The sequence below is a fragment of the Cyprinus carpio genome, chromosome A25 (genome assembly GCF_018340385.1).
Source record: "Cyprinus carpio isolate SPL01 chromosome A25, ASM1834038v1, whole genome shotgun sequence".
In the NCBI taxonomy this organism is placed as follows: Eukaryota; Metazoa; Chordata; class Actinopteri; order Cypriniformes; family Cyprinidae; genus Cyprinus; species Cyprinus carpio.
Window position 1 is genome coordinate 964886 of NC_056596.1, and position 16818 is coordinate 981703.

At 42.7% G+C, this 16818-nt stretch overlaps 1 protein-coding gene across 4 annotated transcripts in view; it reads left to right on the forward strand.

Moving 5' to 3' along the window:
* The window catches only part of LOC109090557 (zinc finger protein 609-like), an 82643-nt gene extending 66359 nt beyond the window's left edge, over positions 1-16284 (forward strand). For all 4 annotated transcript variants that reach the window (XM_042714962.1, XM_042714964.1, XM_042714963.1 and 1 more), the window contains 6 exons: positions 7040-7127; positions 8883-11214; positions 11330-11753; positions 11897-12232; positions 12363-12441; positions 13300-16284. In XM_042714962.1, coding sequence (XP_042570896.1) covers positions 7040-7127; positions 8883-11214; positions 11330-11753; positions 11897-12232; positions 12363-12436 — 3254 coding nt within the window. In that variant the 3' untranslated portion in view covers positions 12437-12441; positions 13300-16284. The remainder of the gene's footprint in view (positions 1-7039; positions 7128-8882; positions 11215-11329; positions 11754-11896; positions 12233-12362; positions 12442-13299) is intronic.
* Positions 16285-16818: the final 534 nt, after the last annotated feature.

The window sequence follows — 16818 nt, forward strand, 5'->3', positions numbered from 1 at the left end:
AACTATTTTTTTTCAGCATGTTAGGTAAAAATAGTTATTCATTGTTTGTTCTTGATTGTTTACAGTGCATTGACTTGTTTATTAAATTAAATGAACATTTACTGAGATAATAAATGCTATAGGTCATTGTTTGTATAGGTTAATTGATGTTAGCAAATTAAACCTTATAAACTATGGTGTTGCCATTTTCACTCCATCATTTAGCTTAAGTCTTATAGTTTAAGTATTTTAAGGCTGCCAAAGTTAAATACATTGGACTGAACTAATCTGGTACAATTGCTGTACTGTTATAATTTAATGTAGTTGTTCTATTTAATGCAAGTGGGTTGTGAATTTTAAGTTTTATAATATGAATCTAAAACTTTATTTTGTTTTAGTCTGATTTACAGTCATGAAAATGTGTTTTAGTGTTTTTTTTCCAATGTTTTTTTTTCTCTATTTAATTTCTGATAACTATAGCTTTTATTTTGTTTTTTGCTAACGATAACTGATTCAGCAAGGATCAGTAATGGCTTTTGTGGTGAAAATTGACAGGTCTTGTAGTTGTAGGCGTTGGCATTCAGAAAACATCACCCCAGCTAATAGAAATTTACTTGCACAGCTGGCTAGTTTATCTGCATCATTGGTGCACGAATTATTCTGCATATTTATGTAATTCTCTTATGTAAACATGGCATCCAAAACATGGCATTCTGTTTAACTAAAGTTAAGTTCATTTGCACCTAAAGGCTAAATAACCTCTTTGCTTTGTAATTTGACTACCAAACACTGACCTTTGGGGCGGCAGTATTTAAAGTGAACCATGCGGATCAAAGATTGGCCGCCTCCTGGGCTGTCAACCCAGACCCTCCTCCATCAGCCTGTGACAGCTCATCAAAACCAGAGCGACTAACAGGAGGAGACTAAGACGAGACAGTAGATCTGGCAAGGAAGCAAGAAGCTCAGAGAAAGTGACATTTTGCAAGGGCAGGGTAGGACCTTGCATTTCTGCGCCAGGAGTCCGGTCTCTTGTCGACCCCACCTGCTGACACTCTCAAATGTCAGCCTTAAATCTTCCAGTGCTTTATGGATCCTGGAGTTCCTTGCCAGAAAAACATCCCTGTGGTGGGTTGGCGCGACTCTTGCTTGGCTTTGGCACAACTACTGCAGTGTTTGCCAGGCCGGAGTTGTTCCGATTCCTGAGACCAGAAGGGAAGCCTCTACACACGCATACCAGGTCCTTGCTGTCCTTTGTGCCAGTATCTTTGAGCAAGTTCTCTCTTTTTATTGGGAGATGGCCATAACCAGTCCTGCGTTCAGCATCTTCAAAGCATGGTCTTCTGGTGTTCAAATGAGCCTCAACCACAAATCCTTAGTCTTTTTGCAGAAATAAAAAGGATTGTGAAACAAGTCTTTAAAGGAAAATGGTGAAAGAGATAAGACAGAATTTGCTCTGGAGAACAGCCAGACTTTTCCAAACAATTAGAGGTCGTTTACTTTGCCATGAGGAGGTCCTTGGAGCTGTCTGAAAGCTTTTCTCTTGGTGGCACATTTCCACCTCTCCAAGTGGTTTGCCTGTCATAAACATGGTGGAGTTGTCCAAATCCAGAGCAGAAGTAGTGTTGTGGCTATTGTCCCATTTTCCGAAGGAATGTAATGAAGACAGACACTTGACATGTGGATGTCGGCTCAGGCAAGCTGGTCTGGTAAATGCACAAAGAGCCCTGTTGGGCTGTCATGTTTGCCCTGGAGAGTGTGGTATTCATTCCTTTTCTTAGTCTCTCTTTCTTTTCTCTGTCAGTCAGACGGACCTCGCCGAGCCAAGCGCATACAAAATGCCAGATCTAGCCTGTCTTTTTCTCTCTCTGTTTGTGGTCAAGCTTCAACTCGGCCTTGCTCTGCTTTTGGTTTTGTTCCACACTTCCCTTTTCGTCTCTTCCTTTTTTCCTCAGATCTTCCATCAAAGTCTTTCTCGTCCTCGTCTAACAGCTCTTACATTTCGCAGCGGGGATCCGGCTAGCTTTCTCGGTTCCTGTCAGCGCTTGGCAAGCTGTCAGTATTGGACAACAATGACCAGATGCAGCTCATTCTCGCTCTCATTTCTCTTCTGGCTTTTGCAAGCTGAAAATCCGAAACGGATGAAGACATCCTAGCTAAGAACGACCTCAACAGTGTTGACATTAGTTCCTCAGAGCTCTCTTCTGTAATATGAATGCATATGGGCAGATATCGCCTGGGAACACGGATTCATTGTGTTTATTTTCCAGGTTTGAATGACAAGTTGTGTTGTGTGCCTTTCACTCTCAGGATACCATCCTCCCGCTTTACTCAAGGGTTTATAATTGCCACATGGCAACCCTTCATCGTCTACTGGGAATAAGTGGTGAGGATGGATGTCTGGGGGGAAGGGGATGTTCTCATCCCTCTGCTAAGCACAAGTTACTCAGCTGTGCCAAATCACTAGTATGGATGTTACAAAAGAAGGGCCCCTTCACATCCCTTCCTTCCCCTTCTCTCTCCTCCCTTCTCCTCTCTCAGGAGACCTGCTCACCTCGGTCATGTGACTCAGATAATCAGTAGAGGCAGCCACCCGAGCAAACATATCAAAGGTTCACAACCTCATAAAAAAATCAGGTCTTTGACAACCAGTTCTGTTCTCAGTTCTTTTTAAGATGACTGCACTAGTCTCGTGCAAAAACAGATGTCAGAAATGATGTCCTTTATTATATATTTCTTAAATGGTTTAATGATCATTTTATATGAATATTGTAAATAACTAGCGCACACATATTTATATATATATTCTTCTGTTTCTATATTCTTTACCCTATTTAACAACCTCTTGCTTCTGCTCTCTCTGTCTTTGCCCGTGTCCAAAAATGGGCTAATCCCAAATTAATAAGACACAGTAACTTCTGAAACACCCTAGAATACAGACTCTCTGGGAGCTTGAGCTCTCATGAGTGACTTGTTAGCCTGCCTTTGTCTCACCTGGTCACACTGATGCCCTTTTCCACCCTCTCCATTTGACCTTCAGACAGTGAAAAGAGGGGCTGCTGGGAATGACGAGTTAAAAGAGAATGGGAAAGGAGGTGCTGGGTCAATGCCGGTGGACCTGTAGTCGTGCCCCTCCCCACACCCAGCGGGACACTGGGGCAGATTACGGGGACCATGCTTGCCCATTAATGAAACTCTTTGCGGGAGAAATTAGACTGGTGACCCAGGCGGTGAGGGTCCCTATACTCCCCCCTTTTCTTTTTTGGGCTTGTCAGTTCTTTGTTGCCAATAGGATACTCTTTGATGGGGCTATTGGGGGAAGGTTGAACTAAGGGGCCTAAAGCAATGGCGATGACCCCTTTATTGCTCGGAGACAAGGGCACTGTTTGGAAACGGGATATAAGATGACAAGTGCACTGTTCTTTGGGTGAAGGGGTTGTGGGATCAGACTTCCATTCTTCCAGTCACTGTCAAGGTTCTATGATCGACTAACCCCAAGAAAGTACTCTTAGTCTCAGTCACTGAATTCAGCATGTTTGTTTTTTTTTTCTCTCTCTTCAAGGAATGCTTTTTTCCATCCATTTGATCTTGGTATTCTTCGGGTGTGGTATAAGGGGACTTTTTTTTGCACGTTGACATCCAGTCTTTTTAAGCTGTCGGTTTCCCAATGTCAGTTTCATGTAATGTAGCTTGTGGTTTTATGTTAAAGTGCTAACTGCCATTCAAACAAAAGTGAAACCAAACAAACAAGAGCCCTCAGTCGACTAGCGTTAATCATTCAGGACTTTTTAGTGTCTATTTCTTAACTCTGTGAGACAGCAAGCTCTTCTCTTAGACCTGAAAATGAGCCTGCAGTCTTAGTTTGGACTTGTCTAGCACACCAATTTGCTTCTCTTGGCAGCTAGGCAGCACAGAGGTATGCAAACAGCCATTGAGAGCCCTGCACAGCGAGTGGGAAAAACAGCCAAGGCGAGCACAATGAAGCAAGTGCTTTTTTAGCTTGTTCACCATCACGTTTTCCGTGATCCATAGACTCGTAATGATTCATCCTCTCACAATTTCATTGGGCGTACAGTGAAAGTTTGGGCAAGCTCTTGCAAAATCAACAAACAATGGCATGGCGCTTTAACATGTCGATGGCTGCAGTGAATCTGTCATGTCGAATCAGTTCAAAGAGTCTGATATAACTCGGCGTGCTTTGGAGTGAGTGCTCCGCTTAGAGCTGTGGTTTGTTGCAAACCAAGCGGCGTTAGGATATGTATTTTTGTTTGTCGATCTGTGCAGACAACCATTTGCAGAATTGCAGATTGCATAAGATTTAACTGGCATATAGAGGAGGGAAATGTGTAGCATTGAAAGAATTCCCCAGATAAGTGGAACCAATGCCTGAGGCTCCCTTCCCCAGAGAGAGGGAGAGAGTTACAGCTTGGTTAATGATCGGTAGGCTTTCGAGAGTGAATAAACGGCTGCTTCATGAGCAGATGGAAACAAGGTTGGGTTTTATGTCTCATTGTTTGTAGCCGGTTCAAACAGCCCTCCAACCCCCGGTTCTCAGCGCCTCACTTGCCTTAATCTTCACAATTAGGAGCGCTGTCTTAATCTGTCTGCGACCAAACCTGTGAGAACGCCAAGATGATTTACAGGTTATCTGTGACTAATTACAGATGAATGAAGACATGGGGTGTGGGGAGGTTTTTACTATGCTATGTTCATAGCACTGTGAAGTGAGGGATTGTTGGTTTAAGACTAGATTGTGTTTCATATTTCTTGTTTGTTTAAAGGCTTTGTTTTCATGGCGTAGCATGCAGATTTTGGTTCTCAGAATATTCTGGGAATGTCAAATTCTTAGGTTATTAAAAAAACAACAAAAAAAACTAACCTATAGAGAACATTCCTTGTGTTTTCATTGGGTTGTCACAAGACGCATTCCTGCAACATCTTAGAACCCTAGTTTTGGTTATAAAAATAAAGCCTAAAAATAGGTTCATATTGGGTTGTCACACAAAAACCATCCTGCAACATTGAAAACGTTTATAGGTTTACAAGGGGGGGGGGGGAACCTAGAGAGAAATTTCTTAAAACACTTTTTGGTTCCTAGAAAAATTACCAAACAGCAACCAAATGCTAACATTAACGGAACGTTATATGTTTGCTGTGAAGACCATTTGTGTTTGGTAAACATTAGGAGGCCGTCGGTCTGAACAGGTCAGGTCTACTGTGGAAATACGAGCCATGCGGGAGAGATGCAGCCACACCTGCAGTTATACAGCAGACATTGTGTGAGCACTCTCTCTTTGCTTATAAAAACTAAAGTAGTCTGCCGTAAAGGTCTTCGGTGCAAGGGTGCAAATGTCGCTTCAAAGCTGAAGTCTAGTGCTCAGGTTTCGTCAAGAGACTTGCTGACATGTAGAGGTCACTGGCAGGGAAGATGAGCTACACACATACATATTCTCTGTACGTCACAGTGTTTTCCCTTTGGCTGTATGGCACACCTGTGTTATTTCTGGAAGTGGGTGTACACCTGTTTCCCAGCCTGAACTGTATTGGATTGTTTGAGTGTGTATTAATGAGGCTTTGAAACCGAAAGAATCAGATAGGGTTACAAGTACAGCTTCCTTTTTATAGGTCCTTGAGCTTCGTGCCTTTAGAAATATAGATTTCAGAGAATGACACAATGAATTGGAAGATTGGTTAACTTTGCATTTCACCTTGCACCACCGTCATTGGTGTTTCGGTGGTAACGCTCACCATTCCAACAACAGCTGATGTCATGCTAATTGTTAGCAGATGTAGTGGTATTTTTTTTTTTCAGTCTTGTACAAAAGGCCAATTATCGACATTTCCCATTTGGAGACGTGATTCAAGTATTCTGCTCAATTTCCCCATTTGTGTCATTGAGATGGAATGAGCGCCGTTGCAGTGGCTGCTCACAGTTGCCAGTTGTCAAGGAAACGCAGCGTGAAAGGCAGAACTAAGCACATGGAGGGTTTTTGTCTCCCTTCGCAGTCGACTGCAGTGTGAAATTTTTATTGCCTGGCACCTCTTGATAAGCTGTTTTAGAAGCAGGCAATTAATGCCCCATTGCGAATAGCGCCTTGCAGCTTGAAATCAAACAGATTTCTCATGTGCTTTGTCAGTCATAATGAGAGGTTACAGAGACTGTCCTCAAAAGCACCATAAATCAATTTTGTGCTGCGTTTGGGAAGGTCAATTGCTTGATTGTTGTGTGTGTGTGTGTGTGTGTGTGTGTGTGTGTGTGTGTGTGTGTGTGTGTAACTGACTGTTTTTCTGTGTTTGTCTGAGGAGTTGCGTCTTACAGGCACTTGATGTTTCCTGATACTACATCCTTAAAAAAATAGCTGCTGCCACCTGGTGTTAACAGATGAGGTTCAGTCAGTGTAGGCTAATTTCCTGTCACTCTTTTGGCACTCTGTATCTCTCAATGTCTGGATTTTGTTGTGCTAAATGTCAAGCAGATGGCACACAACCTGCAGGAAGCTGAGGCTGAAGTTGACAGATCTGGGAATCCTGGATGTGGATGAAGCTTTCTGGACTGATTCCCGTCCACAACAAACACAAAACATACATAAAGTCCCTGCATACTGCAGAAATGTCAGATGAAGGACATGGGCTGACCAGAGTTCCCCACCACCCTTTCTTTGCCTCTCTCTATCCTTCTCCTGAATACTAACAGCTTTTTGTGCACCCTGCTGTTCCTGTTGTCTTTATACAAGAGGTGTTCTAGATTTGGACATCTGTGCTGAGGAATGTAAAATCGGCAGTATACTTGAGCACTCATTAATCTTTTTTGCCAACTCTCACTCGTGTAGATGAAGAACTTTTACTTAAATTGTGCACATGGGCATTGCATCCCCAAAGATCCCCAATTAGATCTTGACTTGAGATGATCTCAGCTATAGCTTTGTCTTGTCCTGGTGATCTGTTTAACAGATGATGGCAGTTTGCTAAAAGGCTCATTCATTCAGCTCCAGTAAAAGACACCATCACCATCACTCGTTTCAGTAGTTGAAGTCTTATTTCCTTTATTAATGCTTTTTTGCAGGTATGCTGGTTGTAAATGTTACCTGGAGGAACAAGACATATGTGGGCACACTTTTAGACTGCACTCGACATGACTGGGCACCCCCACGGTAAGCCTTTTTCAGGGTAAATTCAACCTAATTTACAAATGCTTATGTTCAGTTTGCTATGAAACCAGTGCCTATTAGAATGTGACACAGTTTTGCCAAAGAAATTCAGTGTAAAGAAAATGTTTTGAACTAATAAATCTGTTTGAATTAATTCTGCCTGCTACATACTCCTGATAGACCCTCTCGTCATCTCCTCTGGGCTTTTTTGTGCTGCCATTGCAGTAATAAAGGAAACCCCCCCTCCGCTGACACCCACTTTTTGAAATGCAACATCATGAAAGAATTGATTTCTCCCAGCCCCTCTTTTTCTTTTCTCCTCCTTGCATCGATCGTAAGCAGCAGTAGTCCCTCACAGACCAGCATTTCAGTTACGATTCTACTGGGTCCTAATGCCATGAAACGTCTTGCCCGACACAAAGATTGAGGCTAATGTAGCTTCAGGCAATAATAGTGTTTTAAGGTCTGAAGAAGGCATCTTTTTGACCTTGCAAAATTTTTTTTTTTTTTTACAGTACAGTTACAGTACTTTCTTTCATGCTGTATCCTGCCCAAGGTCAGATACCAGCACTGCATGGAACAAATAATTTGCTGTGCATAAAGCTGTGTACATTTAAGAGACTCTGCCTCAGGAGGTAGCTTGTAATTTCTAATCGTAATGTTCCAGAAAAGGCTGTATTTTCATGGTGCACTTTATCTGCTGGCTGCAGGAGGCTTCAGGCAAACATTACTAACACAGCATTAGTCCCTGGGGAGAGTGTGCCGGAGAAGATGATGCAGTGCATTCATACAAAAGTGTTTCTTCAGTATGTTCGCTTTCCAGTCAGAAAACAGGTTAAAGCAATTAAAGATGAATGCAAAAGTCATTCCTGTATCACCAATGCAGAAGCCTCCATTGACAGTTCTGACTCTTACGATGGACATCTCGAGTACCCGGAAGTGACCGTGATGATTTGGGTGTTAACTTGTGGTCCAGTTAGTTTGGGGGGGGGGGGGGGGTTCTACTTGCAGAACTGTACACAGTGACTTGATGCACCATCTAAAAATCATACCTTGAGACTTTTATAAAACAGCATGTCATGAAATTGTTGTATAAGCAACAATTGAAAAACAGACCATATCTAGTTCCTTCTAACCCCCAGGAAATCTCCTCAGTTGATGAAAATGCACATTCCTGTTTGACGGAAAGTTTTAATCCCTGTTAAAAATCTCTTAACATTACATATCAGCCTACGATATATATCATCTTGTCATTCTGCTGGTCCTTAGAAATCTCAGTTCTGTTCTGAGGACTGGGGGCATTGAGGAAGCTTTGTTTTACTACGGTTTAATGCCTGTGCTTTGATCGAGCTCTCTGGTTGCTCTTGCCTCTGATTCTATGCCTTATCAGTTAGAGGATGTTATCACGCTGCATCTAATCAGCAGCCAGGTCAGCCTGGCTTAATCCTGCAGCAGTGTGGCACTGCATCCAATTCATCAGAACAAGTGTTGCTGTTGAGATCAGGGATAACAAGTGGATAGAATGCACAGCACATTGTTGGCTCTCCAGGGCCCACTGGAGAAGCACTTACAGAATCCAAATGGAGAGGCTGATTTAGAAGAGAAGCCATCTCACATCCGAGAGAATATCTGCAGCACAGAGTTTTAGGCAGAAAGTGGCCAGCGCTTGTCTATTTTATTGATGATTCTGAATGTAATGTCAGTGGAAGAATTATTTTTCATATTGAAGTGCTTTTTTTTTTTCTTCTGCTTCCTCAGGTTCTGTGAATCACCCACAAGTGACCTGGAGATGAGAAATGGCCGTGGACGGGGTAAAAGAATGAGGCCCAATAGCAATACGCCAGTCAATGAGAACAGCAACTCCTCTGATAACAAAGGCAGCAACAACAGCAAGACTCGAGCTGCATCCAACAGCAAAGGGCGACGGGGCAGTCAGAATTCCTCTGAGCAGCGCACCCCACCAAATAGCAACACTGAGGATGTAAAAGCTAGTCCTTCATCTGCTAACAAACGCAAGAACAAACCTGCCTCAGACATGGAGCCCAATTCCAGTTCAGAGGACACTAAGGGTAGCAAACGTATGCGCACCAATTCAAACAGTGGAATACCTCATACTGTTCTTCCCCTCTCCAACATCAAAGCTGAATCCTTGCCTCCCTCTTTGGATCGCAGCTGCCCCTCGCCGGTGCTTATCGACTGCCCCCATCCCAACTGCAACAAGAAGTACAAGCACATTAACGGCCTGAAGTATCACCAGGCTCGTGCACACAATGATGATGACATCAAGCTGGACATAGATGGTGATAGTGAGTATGGTGAGGACTCCACTTTGCACCCTGAGCCAAGCAGTTGCAATGGTGCATCCATTTCTCAGAAGGGCTGTGCATCTCCTGCACGGTCAGTCACCCCCAAAGGCAGAGGATTTGATGCCCAGAGTCCATCACCATCATCAGGAAAGTTGAGCTCCAAGCAGCCTGGTAAAAAGAAGCCAGAGGCTGAGCATGACTCTGGTGTGCCCATGGATGGCTGTGAAGATGGCCCATGTCTTACAGATGAGACAAGCAATGATGGCATTGATGATAAAAGAGGCTTGGACAAAGCTAAGAAGTCTGGCAGTGGTACCAAGGCAGAAAAGCTCGCGCAAAAGGCAATGAAGTCAGCAAGGCCACTGGCTCCTTCTTTACCTCCACAGCAGTTGTACGCCTTACCAACCTCTGGCTTCCCTGCCCCCAGTTCTGGCTCCTCCTCCAGTATAGGCTCTGTGGTCCAGTCCACTAGCAAGAGTCCCCAAATAAAAACCATTCAACCCAAACCTGCAGTAATGGGAGATCCCTCAATAAACCCAGCCTTGGGCAGCTCTAAGGACAAGAAAAAGAAAGATAAGAAAAAGAAGGAGGGCGGTAAGGAAGGAGACAGTCCAAAAGCCCCTGGGAAAGGAGGGAAACCTGAAGAAGGCAAGAGCCCATATTCTGAGAGCTCAGACCAAGGCAGCAAGAGTGAGGGGCTGTTAAATGGATCCACAGATCCACATCAAAGTCGGCTAGCCAGCATGAAAGCAGAAGCAGACAAAATCTACAGCTTTTCGGACAATTCTCCTAGTCCTTCTATTGGTGTGGCCAGTCGTATAGAAAGTGGGGGGATGGCACAACCTCTCACTCCACTTCATGTGGTTACCCAAAATGGGGCAGATAACTCTTCTGTGAAGACCAACAGCCCAGCATACTCGGACATCTCTGATGCAGGGGAAGATGGAGAGGGCAAAGTGGAGGGTGCGAAGGTCAAGTCTGAAGATCAGGCAGGTCGGGAAGGTGCCAAGAAATCCCTGTTCCCATCCCAACCACCAAACAAAGACTCTTCTTATTACCCAGGCTATGAAACGTACTACTCGCCCAATTATAGCAACCCAAACCCTAGTCCAGGAGTCTCTAACACTGTCACATCATTGCAAGATGGTGCAGTGAAGGTGAAAAAAGAGGAAGACCCAGAACCAGGGAATGACAAGGGCAAATCAGAGCCACCTGAAGATCGAAAGCCAGACATAGGTGCATCCTCTCAACAACCACAGCAGCCTTCAGTCATTCAGCAACGTTCTAGTATGTTCATGCAGCCCCTCTATTACAATCAGTATGCTTATGTTCCTCCCTATGGCTATTCACCTGATCAGGCCTACCATAACCACCTGATGAACACAAACCCAGCTTACAGACAGCAGTGTGAGGACAGACAGCGGCAAGCAGCTGAGCAGCATCGTGCCGCAGAGAAGAAATCAGAGGCTGCTCAGAAGGATAGGGAAGCATCCATGAAGTCAGAAGAATGGAAGCAGAAAGCTTCAATTCCTCCTACCTTGTCTAAAGCGCCAAGCCTCTCAGAATTGGGCAAACCATCCCCACAGGGCAAGCCCAAAGATCCCTCGGAGCCTGGCAAGTCAGTCATTATCCCCAAAGGAGAAGATGGCAAGGGACAGACCCAGCAAGGTGAGGGGTTGAAAATGAAGCTAAGTGAAGCTGGGCATCATGCGAAGGATGAGCAGAAACCAGGCCTTGAGTCTGGGAGATCGGCTATGGAGCAGGCAATGTACATGTACAGACAGGTATTAAACTTAATATGTTTTAGCCTTTATGGATTTCTTGAGAAATGTAGTACAATAAACCTATAATGTACACTTCATTCATAATGGTTATTTCAAAGTCCACTTTCTTTTTCAGGAGCCAGACTCTCGCCTGTGGCCCTACGTTTACCCCAGCAAGTACCCCGATGCTCACAAACAGATCGATGAGGAGAGGTGGAAGGAAGAGAGAGAGCGGGATCGCGAACGAGAAAGGGACAGAGATCGGGACAGAGACCGTGAAAGAGAAAGGGACAGAAAAGGCAAAGACGAAAGGCAGCGTCCTAAAGACGCTCCATCTAAAGAGGAAAGCAAGGAAGGGGCAGAACCACGAACTTCATCGGCCTCTGAGGAGCATAGAGTCTTCAGCAAAGATCCACGAGCACATATGCAGTTTTCCTCTCATCTGCCGCAGCATCAGTCATATATGTCTTACATGCATGGATACCCCTACGGCCAGGGTTATGACCCCAGCCATCCGGGATACAGGGGGATGCCTACTGTCATGATGCAGAATTACCCTGGTAAGTCCACTGTGGAGCTAACTGCTTTGAACTAGCTTTTATGTGGATATTTTTCTTTTACACCAACTTAGAAGCATTTAATTTTGCCTTTAACCAGAATGTTGACGTATAAAGGGTCACTATTAATTTCACCCCATTCCTAGGGTCGTACCTGTCACCAGGGTACTCTTTTTCTCCATATGGCTGTAAGATGCCACCTGGAGAGGAGGGTGAGAAGGCTCGTGCCAGTCCTACAGTGAGTGGCAAGTCTGCATCTGAGTCTAAAGCTCTTGACATCCTGCATCAGCATGCTAGTCAATACAAGAGCAAATCGCCCACGGTGGGTGAAAAGACACCCCATGAAAGAGACAGAAGTGGGAGTGAGCGGGAAAGAGATGGTGAACGTCCGAGATCTTCGCCCTCTCAGAGGATCATGCCTTCCCACCATCACTTAAGCTATCCACTACTCCCAGGACAGTACGACCTATCCTATGCTACAGGTAAGCAATACAAATAGCTTAGTCTAGTTTGACGTAAAGGGATGTTCTGTAAAGGCAGTGTAGACATGTTTTTTGTCCGTCCATGACTGAATTCCTGTTTTAAAATGTAAGGTGTTTCTCCATCTCACAGGTATCTCCTCTTCAGCTATTGTTGCCAGTCAACAAGCCTCTGCCCCCTCATTGTACCCCCCAGCACGGAGGTGAGAATGGTAAGATGGTTCATCTTTATCTACAAGACCAAGTATTTCACTTTATACATTGTAGGACTGGGCAATATAGCTATATATGCAGTATTTTCTACCCCTTTTAAATATCTTAGTGTTTTTGTATTTTTGGTAGATTCAAAGTATTTAAAGCAAATTGTAGTAAAAAAAAACAAAAAAAAAAACAATAATGAAAAATCTTGAATTTTTCACTTGCATCAGACTTAAAGAATTACATTTGGATATTTTGGTTTGTTTTGTCTTTTGTTTTGTTTTATGAGCCATGCATAGTGAAAAACAATCATATTTACCATATGCATATTTTCCCTAAAGTATTTTAAAGCATGCAAAAAATGCTAATTTAGGTGAATTTTTCAGTGTGTTTATTCTTTAAGCTTGGCAGTCTGAAAGAACTGAGCTGCAGCAATGAACTGAACCTCCTAACTCATTTTTGCTGCTATTAAATGTCTTTATTATCACACACACAAGGCCTGGCACAAGAAATAGATGTATTACTAGGCTACTCCCATGGTCTTTAGAAACTTAATGGCCAATAAAAAGCATATTAAAATCATCACAATATTCACAACACAAGTTAATTTTACATTGCTAACAAAATATTGATATATCGTGACTGATTCTTTGACTCCCTGCAGTTAGTCTTTGCTGTCCTCTAGTGGTCAAAAATCTCTTGTTTCTGATTTTAGAACTTCCCAAGGCCTTTTCATACTGACTACAATAGCTGTTTATTAGTCACATTTAATGCAGTATATACATTTGTCTACTGTTTACATAAATTATCAAATTGAAAAATACATGATGACATTAAAATATTAATCAATTTTATTCTCATTCCCATTCTAGGGAGAAGTGACTGGCTGTTTTTCTGCAGACATGTGACTGGTTCACATGAGGATGTGATGTGGAGCTTATGACATCAGTTCAATGATGTTCCTGATTTCTTCACGGCTCTTTTCCCCTGACTTCCTGGCTTCTTTGACCAACACCGTCAGAGAGGAGAAAGTGGATGCTGAGGCTTCTACGTAAACGCCGGACTCCACCTCAGGAAGCACACATCTGTACACCTCCCTCTCTGTGCTGCTGGCTACACACTCAGGAGAGAGGAGACACCATCTGTCTGCAGAGACGTCATACGATGCGCAAGCTCTCAGAAAAACACGGACCTACAGAGTTTGGGAAATTTTGGATACAAAGACATTCTGGAAGTCACTACGTTGTGTTCAAAGCATGGAGTGCTACCGTTCTGGACTGCTGCACTAGAGCCATGAGGATTACCGAGGTTGTTGATGTTTTGTTATATTGTTTTTCCCTGAAGGATTCCAGCATCTCGGTTGCCGCTCTTCATCTTCATACACTTAGAATCTATTTGTGGACTATGCAAGTGGATAAGGCTTGGTTTCTTCACTCCGTTCATTCAGGGCAGTAAATTCACGTTCGTGTTACCATTGCGAAGCTATCGTCAACATACTTGAGAGTAGACCGTTCTTTGTCCAAGAGGCATTTTTCAACGCACTTCCCACGTCTTTATTGTTCACATTTATGTTTATGGATGATGAACAGATTGCTCAAAGTCACTTAGCATTGGTCGTTTTGCTGTGCAAATGTTTTGTTCTCGAACAGGCAACTGCTTCAGTTTGCTTCGCATTGGTCGGTTCAACAGTGACCTGATTTTTAGTTACATGATGGGCCTTCTGGCATTTTGGATTATTTTCCGTGTTGCCGATAGAAGATGAAGCATTGGCTGCTCTTTGACATGAAGTGCCCCAACTTTGACTTCCAGACTGGATTTTTGGATTTTTCCAGCCTGTATCGATCGTTATAATGTGCGGGCACGAGGCTATCTGCTTCTCCCAGGCTCTAATCGTTTGGGACACGATGTGTGTGTTTGCCATTGAAGTTATGTGTCTGGTCACGGACTGAACCTTCACACACGGATACTCTGCTGCTTGTGAATCTCATGCCAGTCTGCATGAGTGAAGTCCAAAATGGAGCAAACCTTCAAGCGATCCGAGTAAAATAACCTCAAAAGAGGCTTAGAGCCAGCATCCAGCTTCTAGACGACTTCTACTCCGATCCACAGACTCACGGAGCATGAAACAAGGAAGACCTGGAAAAACGTTCCCTCACTTTCTTCTGTACGTCTGCATGGTATGATCCAGCACTCGGTAAAAGCATTAATCCAAACAGAGAGCAATGCGACACAAGCAGGCGTCCTTCCTTTTCTCCCTCACTATGTGCTTTCTGTATATATTGTACAAAGGAATTATTTTAAAAAAAAGGTTGTTGGATGCTATCGAATTTTCTTACTATTTCTCTCTCTTTTTTTTGGTCTGTTAGACTTTTTTTTTTTTTACCATTGTTGACATAATATCAACGTTAAGCTGGTATAACGGCTTTATATTGGAAGTGTTTTTGTTTTTTTTACTACTTTTTCTACCCCTCCTCTTCGATGTCTACTTGGACCCACTCTGCTCTGAAGCTCTTTAGAAGCACATCTTTTGTGTTCACCGAAAGTCAATTTTAATAAGACGTCAGGATTTTTAGTCAACACCCCTGCAAAACACATCGCAATGGCGCGTTCATATATCAGAAGAAAACTAGGGCGGAGGAAGTGTCAACCCGAGTCCGGTGCTATCTGGAGCTAGTTTTTCCAGTCCATCATCATGCAGTTATTGTGTGAATCTGAAACTCTCAGGAGAGCATTATTGAAATCTGAGCATTTTAAATCATCCTTGCGTGTTCATCGCTCTCGGCTGTATTCTAACTTGATTACTGAACGGCACAGGGAAGAAGACATTACTTAACCTAATTTGTTTATAGTGAAGAGGTGGCTTTTCCCACACGTTAAACATGACAGTTTGCTTTTCATCTCCGTCGTGAGATGACTAGTAAAACAAAAACTGCGAGATAGGTTTCTGGCTCCTTCAATTTATAATCGAGCATTAATTTCAATGCCACCACAAACCCCTAATCTGATTTTAACTAATGCTCATGCTAATAAGGCCTAATGGCACAATGCATTAGTTTTATTTTGTTGTGGGAGAGACCCGGGCCAGATCTCTTTAAGAATTTAAATCTGATCCTCTCTTCGGAGATAGAAAACTTTAAACTTTTAATGCTGATTTAGGATCAGATTTCTCTATCTAAAACCTAAGCAGTAATTTAATCGATATCGCAGCACTGGTCTCAGATCAGCGTCAAAAGAGTTAGGATTTTTATATATATATAGTAGTAACCTCACTTTTAGTTGTTCCGTCTTTGTTTAGCCGGTAAACCTGAGCTGTCTGGTGACTTGATTCATAATTGTTGAGGAAAAAGCGCTTGATTTGTTTTAATTTATTTTTAAGGGTTCTACTTTGGTTGTTGCTGTTGTTTTTTCTAGTTCAAGTTTTCTCCTTATAGAAAGATGAAACAGCCGGTTTTAACAGTTCAAACGTTCATTTATATTTGTCTCAGACGGTGCTAATATAGCCTGCCCTGTGCGATCCTTGTGAGAAGAGAAGAGGGAATTGGTTTCGTTAGGCCCCTCCCACTAATTAAGCCCCACCCACCCCACACCCATAGAGAGCAGCGGCTCAGTGTCGGTCGGTCATCGGTACTTGAAAGAAAGATGTTTACACCTCTTCATTTCTGTGTTGGGATATATTTCTCTTTGTAAACCATCACTCTCTCTCTCTCTTTCCCTTCCTCACTGTCTCGCTGCCTCTGTCCCACTCTCTCTTATTAGGGATCTCTCATGTAAAGTGTAAATTGCTACATTTTTTATACAATACTGTAACTTGCCTTTGTACATTTAGGCAGAAAATAAATCTTTTTATGAGACAATCACTCCTGGTAATCCGTGTCTTATCTGTCTGAATGAGCTGCATGTGTATTAGAATTAAAAACTATTTTCTGATCAGAAATGAAGAAAATAAAGAAATAAAAATCAGGCCAGTGGGAGGTTTTTCAAGGTTTGTGAACCACTAGAGGTTTGCAAGAATGGGATGGCAATACTAATTCAGAATTAAATATGTATAATTTGTTGGGTTTTTGTTTGTTTTTGTTCTTTTATGACACTAGAAACGGAATACTTTGATTATATTAAATATATTAATTTGGTTGGGACCAGTGTTGGGGAGTAACTAGTTACATGTAACACAATTACATAATTTAAATACAAAATAAATGTTACTGTAATTTAGTTACTGAGAAAAAATGTGTAATTAAATTACAGTTACTTATGAAAATGTTAACAATTACAAAGGGTTACATCTAAATATTTTCACACAGTCCCGCATAAAGATTTAATTGATTTCCAAATTGCACTGACATTTGTAAAATATGAGACATCAATGTTTCAGGGGTTTAGGACACGTTTAT